The sequence below is a fragment of the Hemiscyllium ocellatum genome, chromosome 33 (assembly GCF_020745735.1).
Source record: "Hemiscyllium ocellatum isolate sHemOce1 chromosome 33, sHemOce1.pat.X.cur, whole genome shotgun sequence".
Lineage (NCBI taxonomy): Eukaryota > Metazoa > Chordata > Chondrichthyes > Orectolobiformes > Hemiscylliidae > Hemiscyllium > Hemiscyllium ocellatum.
The window spans coordinates 17,442,116-17,465,449 of NC_083433.1; the positions used below are offsets into that span (position 1 = coordinate 17,442,116).

Below are 23,334 nucleotides of genomic sequence, written 5' to 3' on the forward strand. Positions count from 1 at the left end.
GATCTGCATGAGTACTTTGGTTTTTCTTTTTATTGTTGAAATGTTCAGATTGTTTTACTCAGCATTGCTGATTCTTGACTAGTCTTCAAAATGTTCAGAAAATCTTTATTCCCTACCCTTCAGAGGCACTCTGTAGCTCTATAAATTGAAGTCTGAGGTCTTGACCCGCCTTTGGAATCTTCCCATTTTTTTTACTTGGCCACATCTTTTAAGCTTTCCCAGGTACTGTGTTGCTTTCAAAGTCTTCTCTTTTCAGTTGTTGCTTATACTTGGTTTTAACTTCAGATCCTGCTTCTGGATGCTTTCTCCACTGGATGTCACCATGTTTCTTACTATGCTTCAAGCTAATATCGCTTCCTACACATTGTGATACAAGTCCAGAGTGTCACAAGATGAGGGTGCCTGCTCCTTATCTTTCAGGAAGGCTTCTCAACTGAACCCTTATTTATAACTGCAAATCCTTGTTTAAAATAGAGCTAATTTACTAACCAAGATCACGGTCTTCTCAGACAGACACACATCTGCTGTCCTCTCACATATAATTGAACCATGTGATCAGAATTCCACAACCATAAACTTCCAAAATAATAAAGATATAAGTATATGCTTTTCTTTTGATGATTTAAAACAAAATGTAAAGATTTTATTAGATTTGATTTTTAAGGGCACTTTCTATTCAAATGTTAAATAGCTGTAGACAACTCCTTACGAAGGAAATGTGTTTGCAAGGAACAAAAAAAACATTTCTACTTGAGTTCATTGTATTCTGGACATTTTTTTAAAAACAGGTTAGAGTATTGGCTCAAAAGGGAATTGGGACTCTTGGGACCACAGATTACGCACTGTAAAATTGATACTCAATTGAATGTAGATTTGTGACTAACATTTGTATGTCAATTCAATTTGCTGTTACTATTGGGGTCAATAGCTCCTTCAAGTCTTTAACCTGAAGGAATAACTCGCACTATTTATATTTAAACTTAAATCAAATGCAACCATTGCTTGAGATATTTCTCACATTTTAAACATTGGTGATTTATTTGCAGTCATTTCTCCTTATCCATGAGGGTTCCATTACCGAGAACCCCTGTGAATGATGAAATTCGCAAGTTCAGAACTTGTTTAAAAGTAGGATTAAAAATAGTGCATGTGTGATTTTTGTGGATGTCGTCATTACTTATTTTTTGGCATGGATAGATGCATGTGTGATTAGTGATTTTGCAGATACAAAAAATCCTCTATACCTACTGATAGATCACTAGCCAGAAGTAAAAGCTGTTTGCAGTCAACTCTGGCACCCAATTTGTGAGCTGAGAGATGCAGAGGGCTCAGTTTGGACTGCTATTCAATTAGCAAATTATTCAGAACTATCCTTCACAATTGGCTGCACAAATGAGTTAGATTCAGCTGTCAAAGATTTATTCTTGAGGATGGCTTTTTTGCTTGATAAATGTCAGGTAATGAATTGCATCAGCTGCTTTGATTAGAACAGTAACAAAGTGTCCTAGCAATTTGCTGGGAAACAAAAAAACAGACTTAGTCTGATGGCAAACTAGGATTAAGCATTAATATGAATGTGCATTATTGGAGGGAAACATCACTTATCTCTTGACCAAAATGAAATCATGGTATTTGGCCTATGATTTTTACCATACACTATAGATCAGTCTGCATTCTTTGTTGAATGCCTGTGATTGCCAATAAAAACCGACTATTTCCAAACTGTCACCTTCCTTTTGGAAAATTCTTTAGAGAGTGAAGGAAAATGTTTGACTATTATGTGTAAAATTTGAAGACCATAACCTCACCCACATGTTTAATTTCAGGAAATTAAATCACAAATTTGTATGAGTGGAATTAATGACGAGTGATTACAGTGCTATTAAACAACATGGGGGGGGGGGGGGGGGGGGAGAGGCTGCGACAGGAGAAGTTATTTGAAAGAATGCTATTTATTCCTCTTTGAAATGATCTCCTGCTTAGAAGTCTGCAGCACATTCTATTATACCAAAGATGATGCAGTGAATAGTTTTAGTATTTTGTGGAAAAGAAAAAGATGATGGAAAAAGAGTACAATTAAGATATTAAAAATGCTACATGTTCATAGTCAGTTTTATGCAACATTTTCCTAGGAAAAATGTACTTACTTGGTTCTTGCTTTTGTCTCATTTCAGCAGCTTGCTTTATGTGATCTGTATCTAGAAGGCAGAATATACAAAAAAACCAGAGTCATCATATTAGTCAGTAAACTTTTACTCAGAAGCTTAAGAAACCTGTCAGTTAAGCCATTGCAATTATCTCACATCTAATGCCAATAGCTCTGTTGGAGCCACTTAAGAATATTCCTGGTTAAAAGGTGAACTATAAAGTGAACATTGTGAACTATAAAATGGGCAATAAGTGGTAGCTCTAAATAAGGATTAGGAATCAGCCCAGGCTTGGTGGGCAAAGGGCCTATTCCTGTGCTATGTTGTGTTGTAAAGCCAAACTCTCTTAAAGGTCAGAAACCTGTTGGAATGAGTATTCGAAACTACAACTGTGATGACATTTGCTTTTTCATATGGTTGAAGGGCACTAAAGTTACCTTTACCCTTACAATTCCAAAATTATCATTTAAAAATATTTTAAGATTTAAATTATGCATTTTCACACTTCCATTTTTAAGTTTATAACAAATTAAATCTGCATAAGGAAAAACTGCAAGCTGCAGATATTGGCAAATCTGTTTAAGCAAAACAAGCCAGCATTGGAAATATCAATTCATTATTTCAGACTGATTCTCCTCTGAGATCATAAGCTGAATGTTCAGGGAAATTCAGTAACTTATTGCAGACAACAAACAGACGGACACTGCATATATAGTGTCCACAAGAAAAAAAAAGGGTCTGGTTGTCAATTGTCAACACAGCAGTTACCAGAATTCCTAGATACAGGATGAAAGAAAAAGTCTATGCTCAAGGATACAATAAAGTTCAAAACAAATGCCTGAAATACACAGCCTTTGGTTTAGAGTTAGAAACAATAAATGCAGGTGGTCAGATCTTAAAATTAGAAATGGTGTAAAAGGTCCCATGCAAAAACACTTGTCAGCTAGCCTGCCTGCAAAAACAGGAGATTGTGCAGTTTACTTCTTTCATTTATTTTTGATGAACAAAATGGACTTAATCTTGTGGAATTTACTTTATGCTTGCCTGCTACTTATGACTTAAACCAACTTAATGATTTGTATCTGACCTTGCTGCAACAAATATTTCTCTATATATGTTTGCATTATAAATGGACAAGTTATGCACAATAAAACCGTGTTTTTCCACACTTAAGTTATACTATTGCAACACTTGCTCGTGAACACTATTGGCCAAACACAAGACACCCAGACCACCTGTGGGACTGACCTGCACCTCTATATCTAAAATTAAGAACAAACCTCAAGTTGCACTAAACTTGAAACTCTGCGGTTATTTATGACAATTGTAGCTAGTTAGGATGCATAACAAAAAACTGTTGCATGAGGGAAAAGAAATATCCAAAAACTCAGACCTGCTGAGATTTTCCAGCACCTTTTGTTTGACTTTCTCACAGATTGAATTTAAATCATTGCCATCACATTATTTCTTAGGTAAGACTGATTTTTGTTAATTCTACCATATGGAGAATTAATGAGAACTTGGAAATACCCAACTGCAGTCTTACTGGGATCAAAGAGTTAAGAGTACTTACTGGGATACAGCCTATAGAGTTGCGAACAGAATCAAATAAATATTTCTGCAATCATGCATTGATCAAACTAAACTGGAATATTTTGCAAGGAAAAAAAAAATGTGGAATGCCCAAAGCTCCCCTGATTTGCAATTCTTTGAGATTAGCCAGGCAACCAACTTCAAACTCAGAACAAAGAATACAGCAGTTCAGATATACTGGAGATCACAGCAGGTCAGGCAGCATCCATGGAGAGAGAGAGCAAGTTAATGTTGAGTCTGGGCATGGGGGGGTTGGAATAAGGGGCGGGGCCATTAAGAAGTCAGAGGAAAGTACAATCAGGTAGGTAGGTCGGTCATTGATAGCAGGTTTACTATTCAGGATAATGAAAAGGAGGGAACGGACTTCTAGTTTATATCAATGAACGAGGCCTGACTGGCAAGGCAGATGAGCTCAGGGCACAGTTTGGCTCTGGGGACTCTTGACATAATAGCCAAAACAGAAACTTGACAGAGAATGGCAGGACTGGCAGCTTAAAAAATCCAGGATACAGAAGCTACAGGCGTGACAAGTACAAATGAGTGAGATGGGGAAATTGCCTTTTTCAAGTAACATAACAGTACTTAGAGAGGATATTAAGGGATCATCAAATGAGGCCATATGGTTAGAACTTACAAACAAGGAGGCGACGGTCACTTAGTTGGGATTGCACGATAGACACATTGGTTGGAGATTTTAATTTCCCCTGTATTTACTGGGCAGAGTGTAAAAGGCCCAGATGGGATGGAATTTGTCAAGTGTCCAAGAAGGTTTCCTAAATCAACATCTAGAAGGCCCTATTTGGAAAGGTGTAACACTGGCCCTCCTTTTAGGAAGTCAGGTCAAGCAAGTCATGGGCCAGTCGGACAGCATTTTGGATCCAGTGACCATAACTTTTAGTTTTAAGATAGTTACCAATAAACATAAGACAGGTCCACAGGTTAAGATACTAAACTGGAGCAGGGCCAATTTTAGGGCCATTAGGCAGGATCTAGCAGAGATCAACTGGATAAGTCTGTTTGAAGGAAAAGGAATGACTAGCAAATGGGAGGGTTTTAAAAGTATGTCCCTGTTCGGGTGACGGGAAAAGCTGGCAGGTTTAGGGATCCCTGGCTGATGAGGGATATTGAGGCTCTGGTGAGGAAAAAGTCGGCGGCATAGATGGGGTTTAAGCTATCAGGCTCAAGTGAATCCCTAGATTATTAAAAAAAATGTAAAAGCACACTTAACAGGGAAATCAAAAGAACAAAGAGGGTAAGAGATGGATTGGGCAGATACAGTTAAAGATAATCCTAACGTTCTATATCTATACTAAGAGTAAAAGGGTGGCTCGGGAGAGAATAGTCCCCTTAAAAGATCAGTATCGTCATCTATGTGTGGAGCCACAGGAGATTTGGGAGACTTTTAATGGAAATTTTTCCTCAGTGTTTACTGAGGAGAGAATCATGGGTGCCAAGGAAAGAAGTGAAACAAGTAAGGATGTTTCAAACTGCATACATATTACCAGAAAAGTGTGTCTGCAGCTTTAAAGTATTGAGGAGGATAAATTCCCTGGGCCTGATTAAGTCCATCCTTGGATGCTGAAGGAGGCTAGAGAAGAAATTGCATTGACTTTTGCCTCATCTTTAGCCACTGGTGAATTTCTGGAGGACTGGAGGGTGGCTAATGTTGTTCCATTGTTTAAGAAAAGGTGGCAAAGGCAAGCCAGTGAATAAGGTCAGTGAACCTGACAACAGTGGTAGGCAAGTTGTTGGATAGAATACTGATGGACAAGATCAACCAACATTAGGATACTCAAGATCTGATTAGGGATAGTCAGCATGAATTTGTGCGCAGGAAGTCATGTCTACAAATCTTTTAGAGCTTTTCAAAAGGAGATAACCAAGAGGATAGATGACAGGATGGCAGTAGATGTTATCTATATGGACTTCAGTAAGGCCTTTGACAAGGTCCTGCATGGCAGGCAAGTCATGAAGGTTAGGTTGCATGGGATCCAGACAGAGCTAGCTAATTGGATGCAAAATTGGCTTGATGGTAGAAAGCAGAGGATGGTGTTTGAAGATTGTTTCTTGGACTGGAGGCCTATGACTAGTGGTGTGCCACTGGAGTTAATGGTGGGACCTTTATTTGTTATTAACATAAGTGATCTGGATCTAAATGTACAAGGCATGATTAGTAAGTTTGCAGAAGATACAAAATTAGGACGTATCACTGATAGCAAGGAAGGTTATCAAAAAGTAGAGTTCTTGATCAGATGGGGGAAGTGCACTGAGGATTGGCAAGTGTTAGGTGTTGTATTTTGGAAAGTCAAACCAAGGTTGGACTGACACAATAATAAAGTCCTGAGGAGTGTTGTGGAACAAAGATCTAGGAAAACAAGCATAAAGTCCTTTGAAAACAGCATCATAGGTAGACAGGATTGGTGAAAAAAGACATTCAGCATGCTGGCCTTCATCAGTCAACACAGTACGGAATTGGGACATTATGTTACAGTTGTTTAAGTGGTCAGTGAGGCTGCACTTGGAGTGCTGTGTACAGTTTTGGCTATAGAAAGGACATAGTTAAAACTGGAAGAAAAAGAGAGCAAAGATGATTTGAGGATGCTGCCATGACTAGGAGGCCTGAATTATAGGGAGAGGTTAGCCAGGATAGGACTTTGTTCCTTGGAACATAGGAGAACGAGGGATGACCTTATTTGAGGTGTTTAAAATCATGAGGAACATAGATAGGATGAATACAGTCTTTTTTTTAAAGCCAGGGATGAGGAATTGAAAACCAGAGGACGTAGGTTTAAGATGAGAGGGGAAAGATTTGAGGACCCGAGGGGCAACTTCTTCAGAGATTGGTGTGTATATGGAATGGGCTGCCAGAGTGGTTGAAATAGGTACAATAGCAACATTTTAAAAAAAATTTGGATAGATACATGGATGGGAAGGGTTTAGAAGGATATGGACCAAATGCAGGCAATTGGAACCTGCTGAGTGGGCGCCATGGCCAGCATGGACCAGTTTGGGTCAAAGGACCTGTTTCCAGGAGAAAATAGTTTAGAAGTTTACATTAAAGGATCAAAATGTGAGAATGGCAGAACAGTGAGTCCTGCCAGACCTGAAAGGAGATAAGTGGGAAGGGGAAGGGAGGACACGATAATCTAAAAAAAAGGTAAGAAAAGAAATAGTTCACAATTTAAAAAGGTGTTGAATTCAATGCTAAGCCCAGAAGGCTGTAGAGTGCCTAGTCCGAAGATGAGATGTTCCTCCAGTTTGCACCGTTTTTCATTGGAATATTACAGCATATTAAGGATAGACATGTGAACACTTCAGCATGCAAAGGACTACCAAATGCCTCCAGTTGATGTGCAAGCAGGACACAGGCTTTCCCATAGCTTGTTGTCATTTTAACAGCATCCTACTCATGTCTATCCTTGACATGCTGCAACGTTCCAGTGAAACAGCACAAACTAGAGGAACATCTCATCTTCAGACAAGGCACTTTGCAGCCTTCTGGGCTTAGAAGGGGAGATCAACACCTTCAAACTGTGAACCATTTCTTTCCTTTCTTTTGCTTATGTCCTCTCCTCCCCATCCCACTTATATCCTTTCAAGTCTGGTAGGAGGCACACCATTGCTCTGCCATTCTCACATTCTGATTACTTAAAAAGGTAAACTAAAAACTTTTCTCCACCAGGACCCTAGACCCACTATCGCAAACATCCTCCACCAACCCAACTCCCTCCCCTTTTAAAACTAAGTGCTTCCTCCCACACTTCACTTCAGCTCTGAAGTCATCTAGACTCAAAGTATTAGTTTGCTCTCTCGCCATGGATACTGCCTGATCCAGTGATCTCCAGCTTTTGATATTTTCAGTACAGATTCCAGCATCTGCAGTAGTTTGTTCCTTCAGAAATACTGGACTTGCCAGAGGCAGATGCTATTACTGTAAAAATCATTCTTAAATAAGAATTTATCAGAACACAGAAATTCAGAGATGAAAAAGGTCTTCATCCTGCAGAAATTAGGGCTCTATGCCTTCAACAGGAACCAGCAGTCGACTAGGAGAAAAAGAGTGAGGACTGCAGATGCTGGAGATCAGAGCTGAAAAATGTGTTGCTGGAAAAGCGCAGCAGGTCAGGCAGCATCCAAGGAGCAGGAGAATCAACGTTTCGGGCATAAGGCATGAAGAAGGGCTTATGCTCGAAACATCGATTCTCCTGTTCCTTGGATGCTGCCTGACCTGCTGCGCTTTTCCAGCAACACATTTTTCAGCTTTATCAGCAGTCTACTGTTGATACTGACCTAGACAGAATGGTGTTGATAATGGTTTGCGAATGGAGAACAAACTTTCAGTTTTGTCCAATTTTCAGTGGGGTAGTTGCAAAATATAATTATTCAACAGCCTTGTCCCCCTTCTGGAGAAAGCTGTATGCATCAAACGTTCATACTAAATCACACACACCAAGTGATACTTAATCAAATCATCTGCATCTGTTATCAGATTCTCACCGACCGAGCTTAAAATGTACTTCTACATTAAATGTGAAGGAAACAAAAAAGTCAACATTCTAGCCGGCCAACATAGTCAAATTATGGAGTCAAAGCCCCTCAGAACTTTTCTGAAAATGAACTCTTTAAAAAAGGATCATAGGCTTGCTTTTACTAGTTATGGCCCAAGGACAAACAATACCACCTTTAAAATTTAGAGACTTCTATCCAAAACACATTCAGCAAAAGACATTTTGATACAAAAAACAACCATACCTGGTTCATCATTTTTTGGTACCAGCTCTTCACTTTCTGTTTTATTCTCAATTATTGGCTCATCCTCATCTGATAAGACAAGGAATGCTTCCTCTGGCAAGTTGCCATTGCACTCCTCTTTTGTTGGGGAACTGCATGGAGATGTGTCCATCGGCTCTTCCTGCAAGTCTTTCAATGAACTGTCCTTTGGTGATGGGGAATCCACTGCAGGAACAATTCCTTGATTACTGGATAAGTCAGCGTCCTTCTCTGGGGCCAGTTTCTCCAAAATAGGGATTATTTCTTCGATTTCCAGTTGGTTGTTCTCAGCCAATTTGTTCTCATTTAATTTGTCTTTTGTTGCAATCTCACTATCAGTCTCTGTACACTCGAGCTTAGAGCTTTCACAATTATTTTTCTCTTGCACAGATTCTATACTACTTGTTATTGCCTCTTCACTAATGTCCAATGAACTTTCATGGTCTTCCTTTTCTCTCACTGAGGAAGATGACAACTGTAATGTAAGGCTAGTTTCATCAGATATTTTCTGACTCCTGCTGTCATTAACAGAAGCTGGCCTATCCTTCTCTGAAGGACAGTGAGTATCAGAACCTGATTTATCTGCAAGTAAAGAATCCTGCTTCAACTCAACAGACTCTGGTTCCACAATATCTTCTACTTTGCTCTGAACATCCAAAATATGGGTTTCTGTACTCCCAGTAGAAATCTGTTCATCCTTATCAAGTAGTGGTATCGAGTCCATTTTTTCATCTTGCGAATTTAAACCCCCATCTTCATTAAGACATTTTTCAGCACAGTTTAGTTCATGTGTTTGTGCAATATTAAGTTCATCAATGGGGTGGCTTTGCAGTTCCTCTGGGCCTAGCCTCACATCATTAATACTATCAATGTCAGTATCATCCATGCAATTAGTATTTAGTGAGGATTTGTTGTCAGAATCTCCATTTTCATGTCTCCCATTACACAGTTTAGTTTTGGTCTCTTCATTTGCTTTTAAAAGTTCCTCCCTGCTTTTATAAATTGCCTCTAGCTGTTGTCGGTCACTTGCACGCATCGTTTTTCTGGCTTTGAAGACTTTTTTTGGAAGCTCTTCACTGGTATCCATCTCAGAATTCCTGAAGGCAAGAAAATTAAAAAGGAAAGAACTGAGAGATAATACTCATTTTAGTAGAGTCAACAGGTTAAGACAAATAAATAATTGCACATTTACTTTTGGCAACAAATAATAAATTCAAAGCATACTTCGACCTACCCAATATAGTCTAAACAATCAGCATATTCCTCCGCCTCCGCCGTATCTGATCCCAGGAGGACCAGTTCCACTACAGAACACAGCAGATGGCCTCCTTCTTTAGAGACCGCAATTTCCCTGTGTTCTTCCAGCACCACTAATCTAAACTCTGGTTTCCAGCATCTGCAGTCTTCACTTTCACCTAGCATATGCAGTACAAATCAATGCAACCCTTTAAGTAATGCTTGAGACAAAATAATCTCTTGTGAAGTCACATTTTAGAATTACCAATTTAAAATCCAATATAAATGCAATTTTGAGCCGAGTATTGGCAGTTTTAGTCTAGCTAGTAACCACAAGAATTATATTTTCAAAATGACTAAGTGTTGTAGATTTTTAGGTTAGCTCGATACACATCTATAATAAAAGCTCAATCAGCTTTAGCTATGTTTAAATTTACATTTGTTTCAATATCAAACTCTAATGTACAATGGTCTCAGATCAAAAATCACAGCAAGATCACCTGGGCTTCTAATCATATAGGATAGAGAGAAAAAAAAAATTACAGAAAGGCAATGATACAGCAGGTAAACAAGTTTTAATTCCTTTGCCTGGAAGGACAAATTTACTGGCTTGCTCGAAGGAGTGCAAATAGCTGCAGCTATTTACACTGTCGTTTTTAAACAGTACAATTAGTTTGTAAACTTGGTGTAATTTTGAACCAGGCCAGACTCCTCATAACATTAAAGTAACCCAGGCCCTAACTTTACACCCGCTTAAAACAGCTAGCAAAGTGGATATTCCAGCAGAAATGCCACTGGTCAAACCTCAATTTTAAATAAAAACCGAATTTATTTACAAGATTACTGAATCAAACAAACACCACGAACAGAACACCAAATAAATTAACCTATCTGAAAGCCCAACAGATCATCCAGACACTCTTCCAAATACTTGGAACAATCCCCATAAACACCCCTTGGCACCAAAGGAAAAATCAAACAGGGTCTTAGAAAATTGTAGTCAGAGAGAATCAGCCTGGACATGCTCCTTTGGGTCCAGCAGCCTTTTCGACACGACTGCTAAAATACCAAACCAAACCTGAATAAAACCAAGCTGGGAGAACTGGGCACTCCCTTTTCATTGTGCAAGAGAGTTATTTTTTTAAACACTTGAGAGTCTTCTGCCTGAGGCAGTATCTATAAGCTACTATCAAATTGGCCCTAAAACCCTTCAACCCTTGACTGTGAGTGTGTCATTTAAGACCTCTGACAATAACAACCAGCACAGCATAACCTTGTTAATGGAGCAACTTCGTCACTTGATCAGAAAGCAAGAACACATTGCCCAACATTTGTAGGTGCTTTCTTTGAATACTGCACCCCGTGGTTATGATACTCCGACAGCTATGTTAGTTAGGAAATTCTTCTAAACCTCAGACACTCGTTACGTTGAAGGAGTTTGCTAATCTCCTTCAAAAGTCATAGAGACTTATTGGTATAGTAACTCAGTGGCTACCAGTGCTACTTCACTGCGCCAGGAACCCAGGTTAGATTCCACCAGATGACTACCTATGCAGAGTTTACACATTGTGTCTGCATTGCTTTCCTCTGGTTTCTTCCCATAGTCCAAAAGATGTGTAGGTTAGATAGACTAGTTTTGTTAAATTGCTCAAAACGTGTTCAGGGATGTGCAGGCTAGGTGGGAAATGAGGGTTACAGGAATAGGGTAAGGGGGGGGGGGGGGGGTGTGGGTGTAGAGAAACTCTTTGGAGGGTCAGTGTGGATTTAATGGGCTGAATGGACTGCTTCCACACTGTAGGGATTCTATTATTCTAAAATTTAGGGCATTTCATGTGGGGAGTTACAATGCAAGCCAGTTCAAGCCTCCATTACCACCTGTGAAAAAGTTGAAAATTTGCAATAAATTAAAAGCTTTCATTCGACTAGTACTAGAAACAGTACAAAGATTACGAAAATTTCATAAGCTGGTGTGAACTCATGATCTCCAGATACTAGTTAAGCAACATTACCACCCATAGCTACACTTTTCTGTTGAAATCAAATTTATCAAGTGCTGGAATCAAAGCAATGCAACATATCCTTTATGTTACAGTTTCAGATTGAGGGGTCATCTTTATGATACAGTTCTAATTACTTTCATTTCCCAAAATGTTTGCAGAAATTCAAAAAACATTGCAAGCTTGAGGGTATAAAGAAAAATTTAAGTAAATGTCAAGTTTTAATTATCCGAAAACCAGAAATGTTCATTATTCTTCGCCCTGTTCAGTTGCCCCACCATCCCATTCATGTGAAACACTGAACAGTTATCACTTCAATCTACACCTTTTTCATTCTCACAGTCAATTGAAATCCATGAGCCTTCGTTATATAGTTTGTGTTATCTACCTAATAAAAAGGTGTTCCATTACTTCCAATGTTTCAATGTCCTTCTCAGAACATAAATCAAAAATTTCCACAGTAGTCCAATTGTGATCAAATTAAAATTAGATTCACCATAACAGATCAATGAGAACAGTGCATAGGAAGCTCAGTGCAGTTTTTGATAGCGGATAATATTCTTTTCGCTAGTGCATACCCTCCCAAAAATCAGTCAAACTCAAAACATTCAAGAACAAAAGGAAAAAAGGCTAGTTATACCACTGGATTCTTGGATCAGCAGCTACATAGAGTCATATAGAGATGTACAGCACAGAAACAGACCCTTCGGTCCAACCCATCATGCCGACCAGATATCCCAACCCAATCTAGTCCCACCTGCCAGCACCCGGCTCATATCCCTCCAAACCCTTCCTATTCATATACCCATCCAAATGCCTCTTAAATGTTGCAATTTAATTAAAGAGCCAATCAAGCATAGTAGTGGGAAGTTGTGCGTGGAGTCAGAGGAGATATGGGAAGCATGAAATGAATACTCTATCAGTATTCATACTAGAGAAATAGACAATGTGGTCAAGGAGAATACAGAGATAACGCTACTAGACAAGATGGGATTGAGGTGCATAATGAGGCAAGTGTTAGCAATTCCGGAAAAAGTGTGAAAATAGATAAATCCCCTGGTCCGGATAGGATTTATCTTACGATTCTCTGGGAAGCCAGGAAAGAGAGTGGCAAGCCTTTGACTTTGATATTTATGTTGTCATTGTCTACAGGCATAGTGCCAGAAGACTGGAGGGGAGGCAAGAAAGAGACAACCCTGGAAAATATAGACCTGTGAGCCTTAGTTTGGTTGTGGGTAAAGTGTTGGAAAAGGTTACAAGAGATAGATTTATAAATCCTCTAGCAAGGAATAAGTTGATTAGAAATAGTCAACAGTTTTGTGAACAGTCCCATGTTCCTAAAGCAGCTCTAGCAAATCTCCCTGTCAGTCTATTAGTCCCCTTCCAATTCAGGTGCATTATGCAGGTGAACCCTTCTCCCCTGTACCAGCTCTTCAGCCACACATTCATCTGCTCTTTCCTCATTCTTACCCTCACTAGCACACAGCCCCCAGAATAACCATCCTTGAGGAACTCCTTTTTAAATTCCTGCCTAACTTCTTATATTCTCCCTTCAGAATCTCATCTTTTTCCTTTCCTACATTGTTAGTGCCAATAAGTACAAGGACCTCTGGCTGGCACCTCTCCCCTTTGAGGATATTCTGCACTCATATCATTGATCCTGGCACTAGGGAGGCAACACACTATTCTGATTTCACGCTGTTGGCCACAGAAACATCTGTCTGTGCCTCTGACTAGAGGGCCCCCTATCACAACCTTCTTTTGAAGTGTTTTTGAAATAGCAATATGTTTATTCTGAGCATTTTTGCTATAGTTCCCTTAATTATCTGGCACTGCATCCCATGATCCATTTCTTAGCCTAGCATGCTAATTCACCCCAGCCACCTCAGCTTTCATGCTCATGCAGTAGTATGTTTAGACCTAAAATGGGCAACTGTCATGACCACAGATCAGAAGTATTATGGCCATCTTTAGCTTGTAAAATTCATGTTTTGAAATTATAAGAGGGCTAATTAATTTTTGAATGTATGTATGCAAATTCATCGACTGTCCAGAGACAGCCCTATGGAATCAGAGAATCCCTACAGTGTGGAAGGAGGCCATTCAGCCCAGAACCTACACTGACCCTCCAAAGAGCATCTCACCCAGGCCAGCCCTACCCTATCTCCATAACCCTGCATTTCCTATGGCCAATCCATCTAACCTACACATCTTTGGACTGTGGGAGGAAACCCAATCAGACACGGTTGAGAATATGCACACTCCACGCAGTTGTCAGAGGCTGGAAACGAACCTGGGTTCCTGGTACTGTGAGGCAATAGTGCTAAATCAGTGAGCCACCATGCCACCCCTAAAAAGGTGTGAAGGAACTTCAAACAGTGTTATGGACCACAACAGACCCCCTCAAAATATTTCAAGACAGCCTAGACCCTAACTTTTTAGTTGTTTTAAGCAGGTTTAAGGGGGATATTCCAGGAGTGATGCAGCTGGTCAAACCACTCAGTTTGAAAATTTATTTAAGCGAATAAAACCAGCATAACGATTTGAAAACCCAACTGACATGAAAACTCAAAACAGCTGTTCTGATTTCGTGCAACATCCCATAAACACACCCCTTGGTAAGAAGGTAAATTCAAGCCCAGGTTGTTACAGGAGAGAGGTGTCAGAGACAGGATCAGCATGGAGCTGTTTCTTCGAGTCCCCAGCTAAAACGAACCCAAAACTAGAAAAAAACCCTGAACTGGGAGAACTGGCCGCTCCCCTTTCATATTACAAGTGTTTAAAGAACCTGAAAGCCTTTTCTGATTGTTGACTAAGGAAGCATCTGTTAGCTATTATTAAAAGTAGCCAGTTCAGACATTTCAGCACCTCTGCCTTTATAACCCCTCAGGGAAAAAAAAACCAAAGGAAAAAATAACCTTATTAATGAATTTCATCGTCAGATAAGCAGAGTCAAAACACACTGAACTATGCTCCCTTGATACTACAAAAATAACAGGCTGACAACCCCCTGCTCAAAAGCACACCTCCACCTACGTATTACATTCCACACTGCATTTTACCCTTTGACGAATACACAAGAACAGAGGTGTAAAAAGGCAGCTGCAAAAGTCTTCTGAAGTGCAGCAGGTGGACTGAAATTCTCCTGTGCTATGGGCTAAGATGTCCACCTTTTTCAGCTGAGTTCAATCATTAACATACTGTAAAGCTCTATTACAGGCACAAGGGACACATTCAATGCTAAGTCAGAAAGCTAGCAAGCCAGACAAAATACAAAAAAGGACTCATCCTGAATGCTCCAAGTTAGCCATGGTCGAAAAAGAATAAAAACAATATAATCTCCATCAACCTACGTAACCAAAAGAATTTTTAAATCAGCTGTTGAACTACCAATTTCAGACCCAATCTTCTCTTTAAAACTGGATATAAAATTCAATCTTCTGTGGTTGCCACTACCGAGAGGTGCCTTTGTTCACAGGTTGTTAATTATGTCACATTACACAATGACAAGTCTAATGAGTTACATCTGAAAAGTTTCAGAAGTTTGTTCACTGCAAACTGTCCTTAAAAGCAATCATTTTATGCACCATGTCACTCAACCATCGAGAGACATTGAACACTTATCCAACGACGGTTCAATATTCCCAGTATGTCAGGAAATGGTGACCACAAAAAAGCGAAACGGCAGAGTATTGACTGGGAATTACCAAGAGCACAGTTTACTAATATATTCAATATTTGTTCACAACATTCTCAAGTCCTTTATTCTCATCTGAAGCAAATTATTTCAGATGTAGTTTAGAAAGATGCAATTTTTGTTAATTGCACGTACAGGCAATTGGAGAGTACCCATACAGCTTATTTTGAATTTTTCTGTACATTTTTAAAAACACATGTGGTGTCGACTGAATCTGGTCAAATCATCCAGTGTTCACAAAGGTCCATATTTCTTTTAATTGTTTAACCTATGATGCTCCCATCATGAATATTCTGGAACTTAGAATCATTTAAACCAGAACAGTCACAAGTCAGGAACAATGTTTTTTTCTGTTTTTATTTGGTGATTCTATGATTCTAACTTTCTTCATGAACAGATTACTTTTCAATTCTTCCACTCTGCTGTTGAGTATCGCTCAAATACTTCAGCTACAGAACACAGCATTTTTGGCCAGCTCAGTGTGATATACTTTTTCTATCACAGAATCAGTTTTAGTTTTTCTCTTATATGTCTGTCACTGATGACAATAACAGTGTATACACTGCCAAATTTTATATAGAATCTGCTAGGAGAAAGTGAGGACTGCAGATGCTGGAGATCAGAGCTGAAAAGTGTTGCTGGAAAAGTGCAGGTCAGGCAGCATCTCCTGCGCTTTTCCAGCAACACATTTCCAGCTTTATATGGAATCTGCAATATAACAATATTGGTGTGCCTTTCTGTTGAGGATTGTGAAAAGTATGTAAAGCAGTGTTGCTTCTGCAGCTATAATTGCTTCTACAAGGTGACTAACTTACACAATTGTATAATTGTTTCAGCAAAGAGCTGAAGTTACAAAGAGCCGAGTTAACTTTTGCATACAAGTTTTAGCTAAGATTAGGATGAGCAACAATGGAATGTGTTATGGACAAGTGTATAAAGGGGGAAAAAGAACACTCAGCCACGCCAGCTCAGCAGATTACCCTCAGGTAGGCACCAGAACAAGCCAAGTTAGTTGCAAATAAGGGATAAAACAAACAAGAGTGAGGGGTGCCTGGCTTAGAGTAGTGGGAGAAGTAAACAAGGGCAGAGCGCAGCTAGGCAGGGGCAGAATACAATAAGGAATAGTAATAGGTTTGACATGTAATATGCTAGGCCAATGAAGTAAACAGGGAAGTACCAAGAGAGACTCAATTAAACTGTATAAATTGCAAAGAAATTTTTGGACCAGTGTGCCTACTTGTCAGGCACCCGTCTTGCAAGTACGTTTCAATAAAATTCACTGCTTTAGAATTTGACTGACTGAAATTTATTGATACGTGAGCTTTGTTTCTCACAGGATCTAACAAAAAGAACTTAGGAGATCAGACAAGGCCAAGATGCAAAATTTTAAAAAGGAAGCTTTTGTTAAGTGGTAGGTATGAAAGAGAATTTTGGAAAACATGTTGAAATGTGCCAAGAGTAGACAGAAGGCCCTGCTAAGTGATAACTGAAGTGTCCATAAATTTTAAAGAAGACTAGACTATGAGAGGAAGGATACAAGGCAAGACTAGAAAGTATTCCAGAGGTAGGAAACAATTTGTGCAAGGATTTAGAATAGGACATTAAAAAAAATGAAGTGACAATGGAAGATTATTTCCGATGAGTAAAAACAGAAGCATAGCGGCAGAATTCCAAATGAATTGAACCTTATACAGTGAATTTTTGGACAGTTATAGAAGGCATTAGAAATGTTAATGCCAACAAATCAAAGCTACAAATGAGGTGAAAAAACTAGCATTATCTTATGAACAACACAAGTAACCTTCGAATCATAGAGCTGTACAGCACAGAAACAGACTTTTGGTCCAACTCCACCATGCCAACCAGATATTCTAAATTAACCTAGTCCCATTTGCCACACTTGGTCCATATCTCTTTGAACCCATCCCATTCATATAGCCATCCAAATGCCTTTTAAATGTTGTAATTGTATCAGCCTCCACCACCTCCTCTAGCAGCTCATTCCACACACTCACCAAAAATATTTTAATCGATCTAGGATGAATAATTAGGAATTTTATTCACGTAAATATTTGTCACCGCTGCAAAACTTTATTCAGATAAGTGTACATTATGCCTCCACTTAAAGTGTTCCTGAAAAATCATACCTAAAATCAATCTATATTAATATTAATTCTTATGGAAATCTACCAAAACTGGATCTTGGGTTCTTGTGGTGCTGTATTATTGTCCCTGCCTGTCCAGAATGCCTAGGTTCAAGATCTATCCTGGAGGTACATCTTAACAGGTCAACTAAAAACGGTTTCTTCAGACATACAAGTTGAAGTACTGCAAGTACTATGCTTTCCTAGCCAAAGAATTTGCAAAATAAAAGTGACTCGATATAATATAAATTGTATACAAATTTTAATTAATCAACACACACCTGCCTTTCTTTTTAAGCCATCCTTCAGGTTCTTAATGACGAACTAGCACTGTGGTTAAATAGGTTTGGAGATGGCTGACACATCCAATGATTTGCAAACTCTGCCACAAAAAAGCAAAAGGTAATGGTTTCAGAGAACGGTGGCTTAGTGGTTAGCACTGCTGCCTTGCAGCGTCAGGAAAGCAGGTTCGATTCTAGCCTCGGGCGACTGTGTGGAGTTTGCACAATCTCCCCGTGTCTGTGTGGGTTTCCTCTGGGTGCTCTGGTTTCCTCCCACAATCCAAAGATGTGCAGCTCAGGTGAATTGGCCATGCTAAATTGCCCAGAGGTGTTGGGTGCATTAGTCAGAGGGAAATAGGTCTGGTGGGTTACTCTTTGGAGGACTGGTTGGGCTGAAGGGCTTATTTCCACATTGTAAGGAATCTAATCTAATTTTTAAAAACCTTGACTTTAACTGCTTGGCACTTTAGTTTACAGGATGTTGATGTGGAGGGAGGGCTGCACCATGTTGTTTCACTGCTTCCTTGGCACCATGAATGTCTCTATACAATCGCTAGTTACATTTTTGTGGTGCTCATTACAAACCGAAGTTTCATTAACACAGCTGGAAGTGTGGAAATCACTCCAGCTCAGTGAGCTATGATCATCTCAGATTTACAATCCTGGCTCTGAAATGCCATTATCTTCAGTTGACAAAACACCAAAAGATAACACTTTGTCTATGATAAATGCATTTTGCAACATTGAAAGATATAGAATCCATAGAATCGCTACAGTATGGAAACAGCCCAACAAGTCCACACCAATCATCTGAAGAGTATCCCACCCAGAACCCTCCCTGGCCTATCCCTATAACCCTGCAATTCCCATGGCTAATCCATCTAACGTACAGAACTCTGAACACTGAAATTTAGCATGGCCAGTGCACCTAACCTGCACATTTTTGGACCATGGCGAGAAACTGGAGCACCTGGAGGAAAACCATGCAGACACAAAGCCTGAACTCCATACTGACAATTGCTAGTGGCTGGAATTGAACCTGTATCTCTGGCACTGAGGCAAATGTTAACCACTGAGCCACTCTAGTTAAACAAGTAGATTTCTAATTTAAATATTTCAGTAGATTCTTTGCTCAGGCTTCGGAGCAATAATACTTCAGTTATTCTATCATGTTGCACTACTTTTGGACTATAGTTGACATTTGTTAAATTAAAATCATTCAAAAATGTTAATACTGTCTACAATGCCTTCAAAAAGACTTATGCTTCTCAACATATAAAACTTCAGTAATATTTTAGGGAATGCTTTGGTCACTCAACCATAGTGTATTAAAGATATTTACTTCTTAAATGCAGTGTTAAAAAACTCCAGTAGCTTACAGCTCCACATGCTTGCCACTGGGTGGTGCTATGTGACACTTTTGTCATTCCCAGTTTGGCCTGAAATTTATAAAACATTTAGTTATAAAACACTAGTACTCCTGACAAAGCCAGCATGTCATATTAATCCCTAATTGATAAGCAAGTGCTAGAGGGCCAACTTCTTGAACCACCGTTAGAAGCTACAATGGAGTGGATCCTCCAATTCAAGGATCTGTGCATTCTTCAAATTTTAACATTAAATCTATTAATTTAAATCGTTCTACTACTGGCATATTCAGCTGTCCAGACCTGCAGCTTTAGATTTCCCTCCTACATCTCTCTCCTTTAACACATTCCTTAAACTTCATCCCTGACAAAGCTTCTTCCAGTGGTTCTGTCAAACTTTGATGACATTCCTGTACAGCCACTTAAAAGACACTACATAAAATGGAACAGGTCATTGATGGCTTGCTAGACTTCAGATATAGTTAAGAATTCACTACACTTCAGAAGTACTAGAGCAGTGGATATGCTAAAATCAGTAAAGTCATCACATTTCCTCAGGCTAGCTTTTAAATGGTGAGCCAACAGCTTCACTTACTGAACTAGCTTGTTCCAGTTCAAATTTTTCTTGTTAAATTGAACCAGTCACCTCGGATTTCTACTGCAGGAAATAAGTAAACAGCAAGAAATTAAATGTTTAAAATGTTTTTAAAACTTCTACGCAGATATACTTTCACTTTTTTCCTAAGTTAACCACCAAAATATAATTTTTTTTTAAAATCCTGTTCTCACTTCTTTCGGAAAAAATGAATTAGGACCACAAATCACTGGAAAGCCAGAAATGGCCTAGATCCAGGTCTTTAACTTAAATATACAAAGTATGTTCATAAAAATAGAAATTGTGCCTAAAAGAGGTACAAAAACAGAAATTGCTTAGGAATCTCAGCAAGTCAAGCAGCATCTGAGATAAGAAAGCAGAATCAGTTGTTGGGTCCAACAAACTCAGTTCTGAAGAATTTACCAGACCTGCCGGGGTTCTCCAGCAATTTCTGCTTGTGTTCCAGATTGAGCATCCACTCAAGCCTTTGCGTTCCTTTCGGCTCAGATGAAAGCTGAATAAGTTAACATTAATTAGAAAGAATGCAAAACTTGTATTGTTCCTAGCAATATTTCAGGCAAAGTGCTTTTTGTGAATAGAAGATCAGAGTTTACAAAGACAATTCAACCTTGTAAAATAGAATGAAGATTACAGACTTAAAGCCATTAAGTCTGTAATCTTCATTCTATTTTACAAGGTTGAATTGTCTTTGTAAACTCTGATCTTGTAAAATAGAAATGAAGATTACAGACTTAATGGCTTTATTTCCAAAGAAGCGCTCAAGATGCTAGGGTGAAAAAGGTAATTATTTGAAGCATATTTCTCCAGGTTACCTAACCTGAGTAACTGCACCATTTTTCAATTTTTGTCCTGAATTAATCCCCCTTGCAAATTAAGCAAACTGAAACTAGTGCCTATATTGCCACCCAACATGACAGCTCCATGTTCAGCATGTATGCTTCAACAGCTTGTTATTAGATGAACTCAATTAGTTATACAATGATTTCAATTCCATTGTATAACTAACAAAATAAATTTAGTACACAAAAAAGGAATACATTTCACCAATTTGCAGGACCAATCCTCACCTTGTGTTTTACAAGTCAATTCAACCCGTAATCTGTCAAGTATTTATTATTTGGCTTGTATATTCAAAGAGGAAAAGGGACAAGACAATTGTACCAGTTTTCACATCTGTGCCAAACCAAGCAGTTACACTATTTAAAAAGTTTAACAGCAGTAGAAAAAGGCAAACAAATTCTCAGGCAGAGCAACTGATCTGCAAGAACATCGCCTCTAAATCAGAATTACATATATGCTCCTTAGTCCACCAGAAAGCTTTTACTTTTTTACTGTATTGTAGCTTTTCAAAACCTGGCATGAGTTGGAAGCAAAACAATATAAATCAAGTATGTTAGGAATTCTACTGAGGTCATTTATGGAAGAGGATTAATAATTTGCCAAAATGTGTCCTGAAAATATGGCAAACTGACCCATATTCAATCACTAAAGCCTGTACATAGAAAGTTCAGTATAATCACGAACTAAGTTTAGATGAGAAAGGCCATTCAACCCATTCAAGCCCATTCACCTAGAATGATCCTAAATTTATGTCACTGCAAACTATAAAATGTCCCAAGATTTTCTGAAAGTCAGTCAATCTCACATCATATGCATGAAATGAAATGCCTAACACTGGTTATAAATTTAAAATTCCAGTTATTCAAATATTATATACTTTTCCTTTCAAATTTCAAAAGTCCTCCTTTTCAATCCCAAAACACTGCAGTCTGGCCCAATAAGGAATCAACTACATGGCTTTTATCTTCACAATGTCTTCTTGATATATTGTCAATTATTAATGCAGGCAACTGTGGCCTCAGTTGGTCATAGCACAATTGGAGGAAGTTATGGTCAAACGGTATTATCCGGTTTTAATTTAAACACTTTGCAACTCTACACAACTTCAATATCTAATGCTGAAAAAGCAAACGCCTGTTTAGTTTCATCCAGGCTATTTCAACATAGTTAAATTTTATGTGCTTATTTCCTCTTGATCCAGCACTAATATGCACTCAATTTCATGTGCTATTGTGCTGTGCTTTTTTGGGTCCAGCAGCTTCAAACTCTGCCTGACTGCCAAAACCAAATCAAACCAGAGCAAAGCAGACCTGGGAGAACTGGCCACTCCTCTTTCATTGTACAATGATTTTTTTAAAAAAAACTTTAAAGCTTTGTGTTGGAGACAATATCCGTTAGCTATGATCAGGCTGGCCCTAAAATCCATGAAAACCTAGACATTTGGGAGCCTGTGTCTTTACAACCTCCTGAAAAAACAACCAAGGGCAACATAACTTTGTTCATATGTTACAACTGTCCCACCTGGAAGGATATAGACTGCTAAATAGTAAACTTTATATTAAAATTTAGGTTGCAAGTTAGGAGCAGGACTGATCTCCAAACAGATACATAGTCCTCCATTTGGAACTGCATCTACCCTCAAACAGACAACTCCTCAAATACGATATTTGTTTGTTGTTAGACAGTGCCTTAGTCCATTGCAGGGGTGATCTAGAGTGGTTGTAATTTTATGGCACAGAGGCATCACTGACTAGGCTAACATTAGCTACATATTAATATAGGTGAGTTAATCATCACCTGTTTGAATCACTACATCCTGTGGTGTAATTACACCTACACTGCTGCTAGGAAAGGAGTTCCAAGATAAATACCCTGCAACAATGAGGGAACACAGTCAATTAATCCCAAGATAAGATGGTTTATGGCTTGAAGGGTAACTCTAAAGAGTAGGACAGAACTGCAATATATTGTCACTCGTATTTATGAAAATACAATGAAATGAATATAGGTTGCCTCTATTCAGTGCCAATTTTTAAACAAAAAGGTATAAAAAGAAATGCTGGAGACAAGGTTAGGACAAAAGTTAATCTTTTGTTCCCTCCACAGTAATCTGCATTTATGGAGTGGGAGAAAGTGAGGACTGCAGATGCTGGAGACCAGAGTTGAAAAATATGGTGCTGGAAAAACACAGCAGGCAGGCAGCATGCGAGGAGCAGGAGAATCGATTCCTGAAGGGCTTATGCCCGAAACGTCGATTCTCCTGCTCCTCGGATGCTGCCTGGCCTGCTGTGTATTTCCAGCACCACATTTTTCAATTTATGGAGTGGCTATGGGACGGCACCTCCGATCCAAGCCAGCCCCTTAGGTCGTGGCACACCCATGTATCTGCTGTTATTGTCCTTCTAAATTGGTTGAGATCCAGGTTTGGAATGTGGTGCTGTCAGAAGGACCCTTGGAAACTTGCTACAGTACACCTGCACAGTGATGGAGAGAATCAAATGTTAAAAATGGTGAATGGATTGTCAATGAAACCAGCAGTTTTATCTTAGAGGGTATGAAGCATTGAGTTGTATGCTATGCAGGCAAGTTGAGTGCATTCCAAAACACTCAAGATTTGTACCTGTAAAATAGTGGACATGGTTTGGA

The 23,334-nt window shown here is 39.0% G+C and overlaps 1 protein-coding gene across 13 annotated transcripts in view; it reads right to left on the bottom strand.

Annotated features, from left to right (window-relative positions):
* Positions 1-23,334, bottom strand: part of LOC132831506 (activating transcription factor 7-interacting protein 1-like) — a 184,062-nt gene that overhangs the window by 86,886 nt on the left and 73,842 nt on the right. For 12 of the 13 annotated variants that reach the window (XM_060849686.1, XM_060849692.1, XM_060849690.1 and 9 more), the window contains 2 exons: positions 8,493-9,607; positions 2,148-2,198 (listed from right to left, as the gene is read on the bottom strand). In XM_060849686.1, the coding sequence (XP_060705669.1) occupies positions 2,148-2,198; positions 8,493-9,607 (1,166 nt within the window). Of the gene's footprint in view, positions 1-2,147; positions 2,199-8,492; positions 9,608-9,744; positions 9,844-23,334 lie in introns of those variants that run through there. The other variant, XM_060849694.1, reaches the window with a different exon arrangement.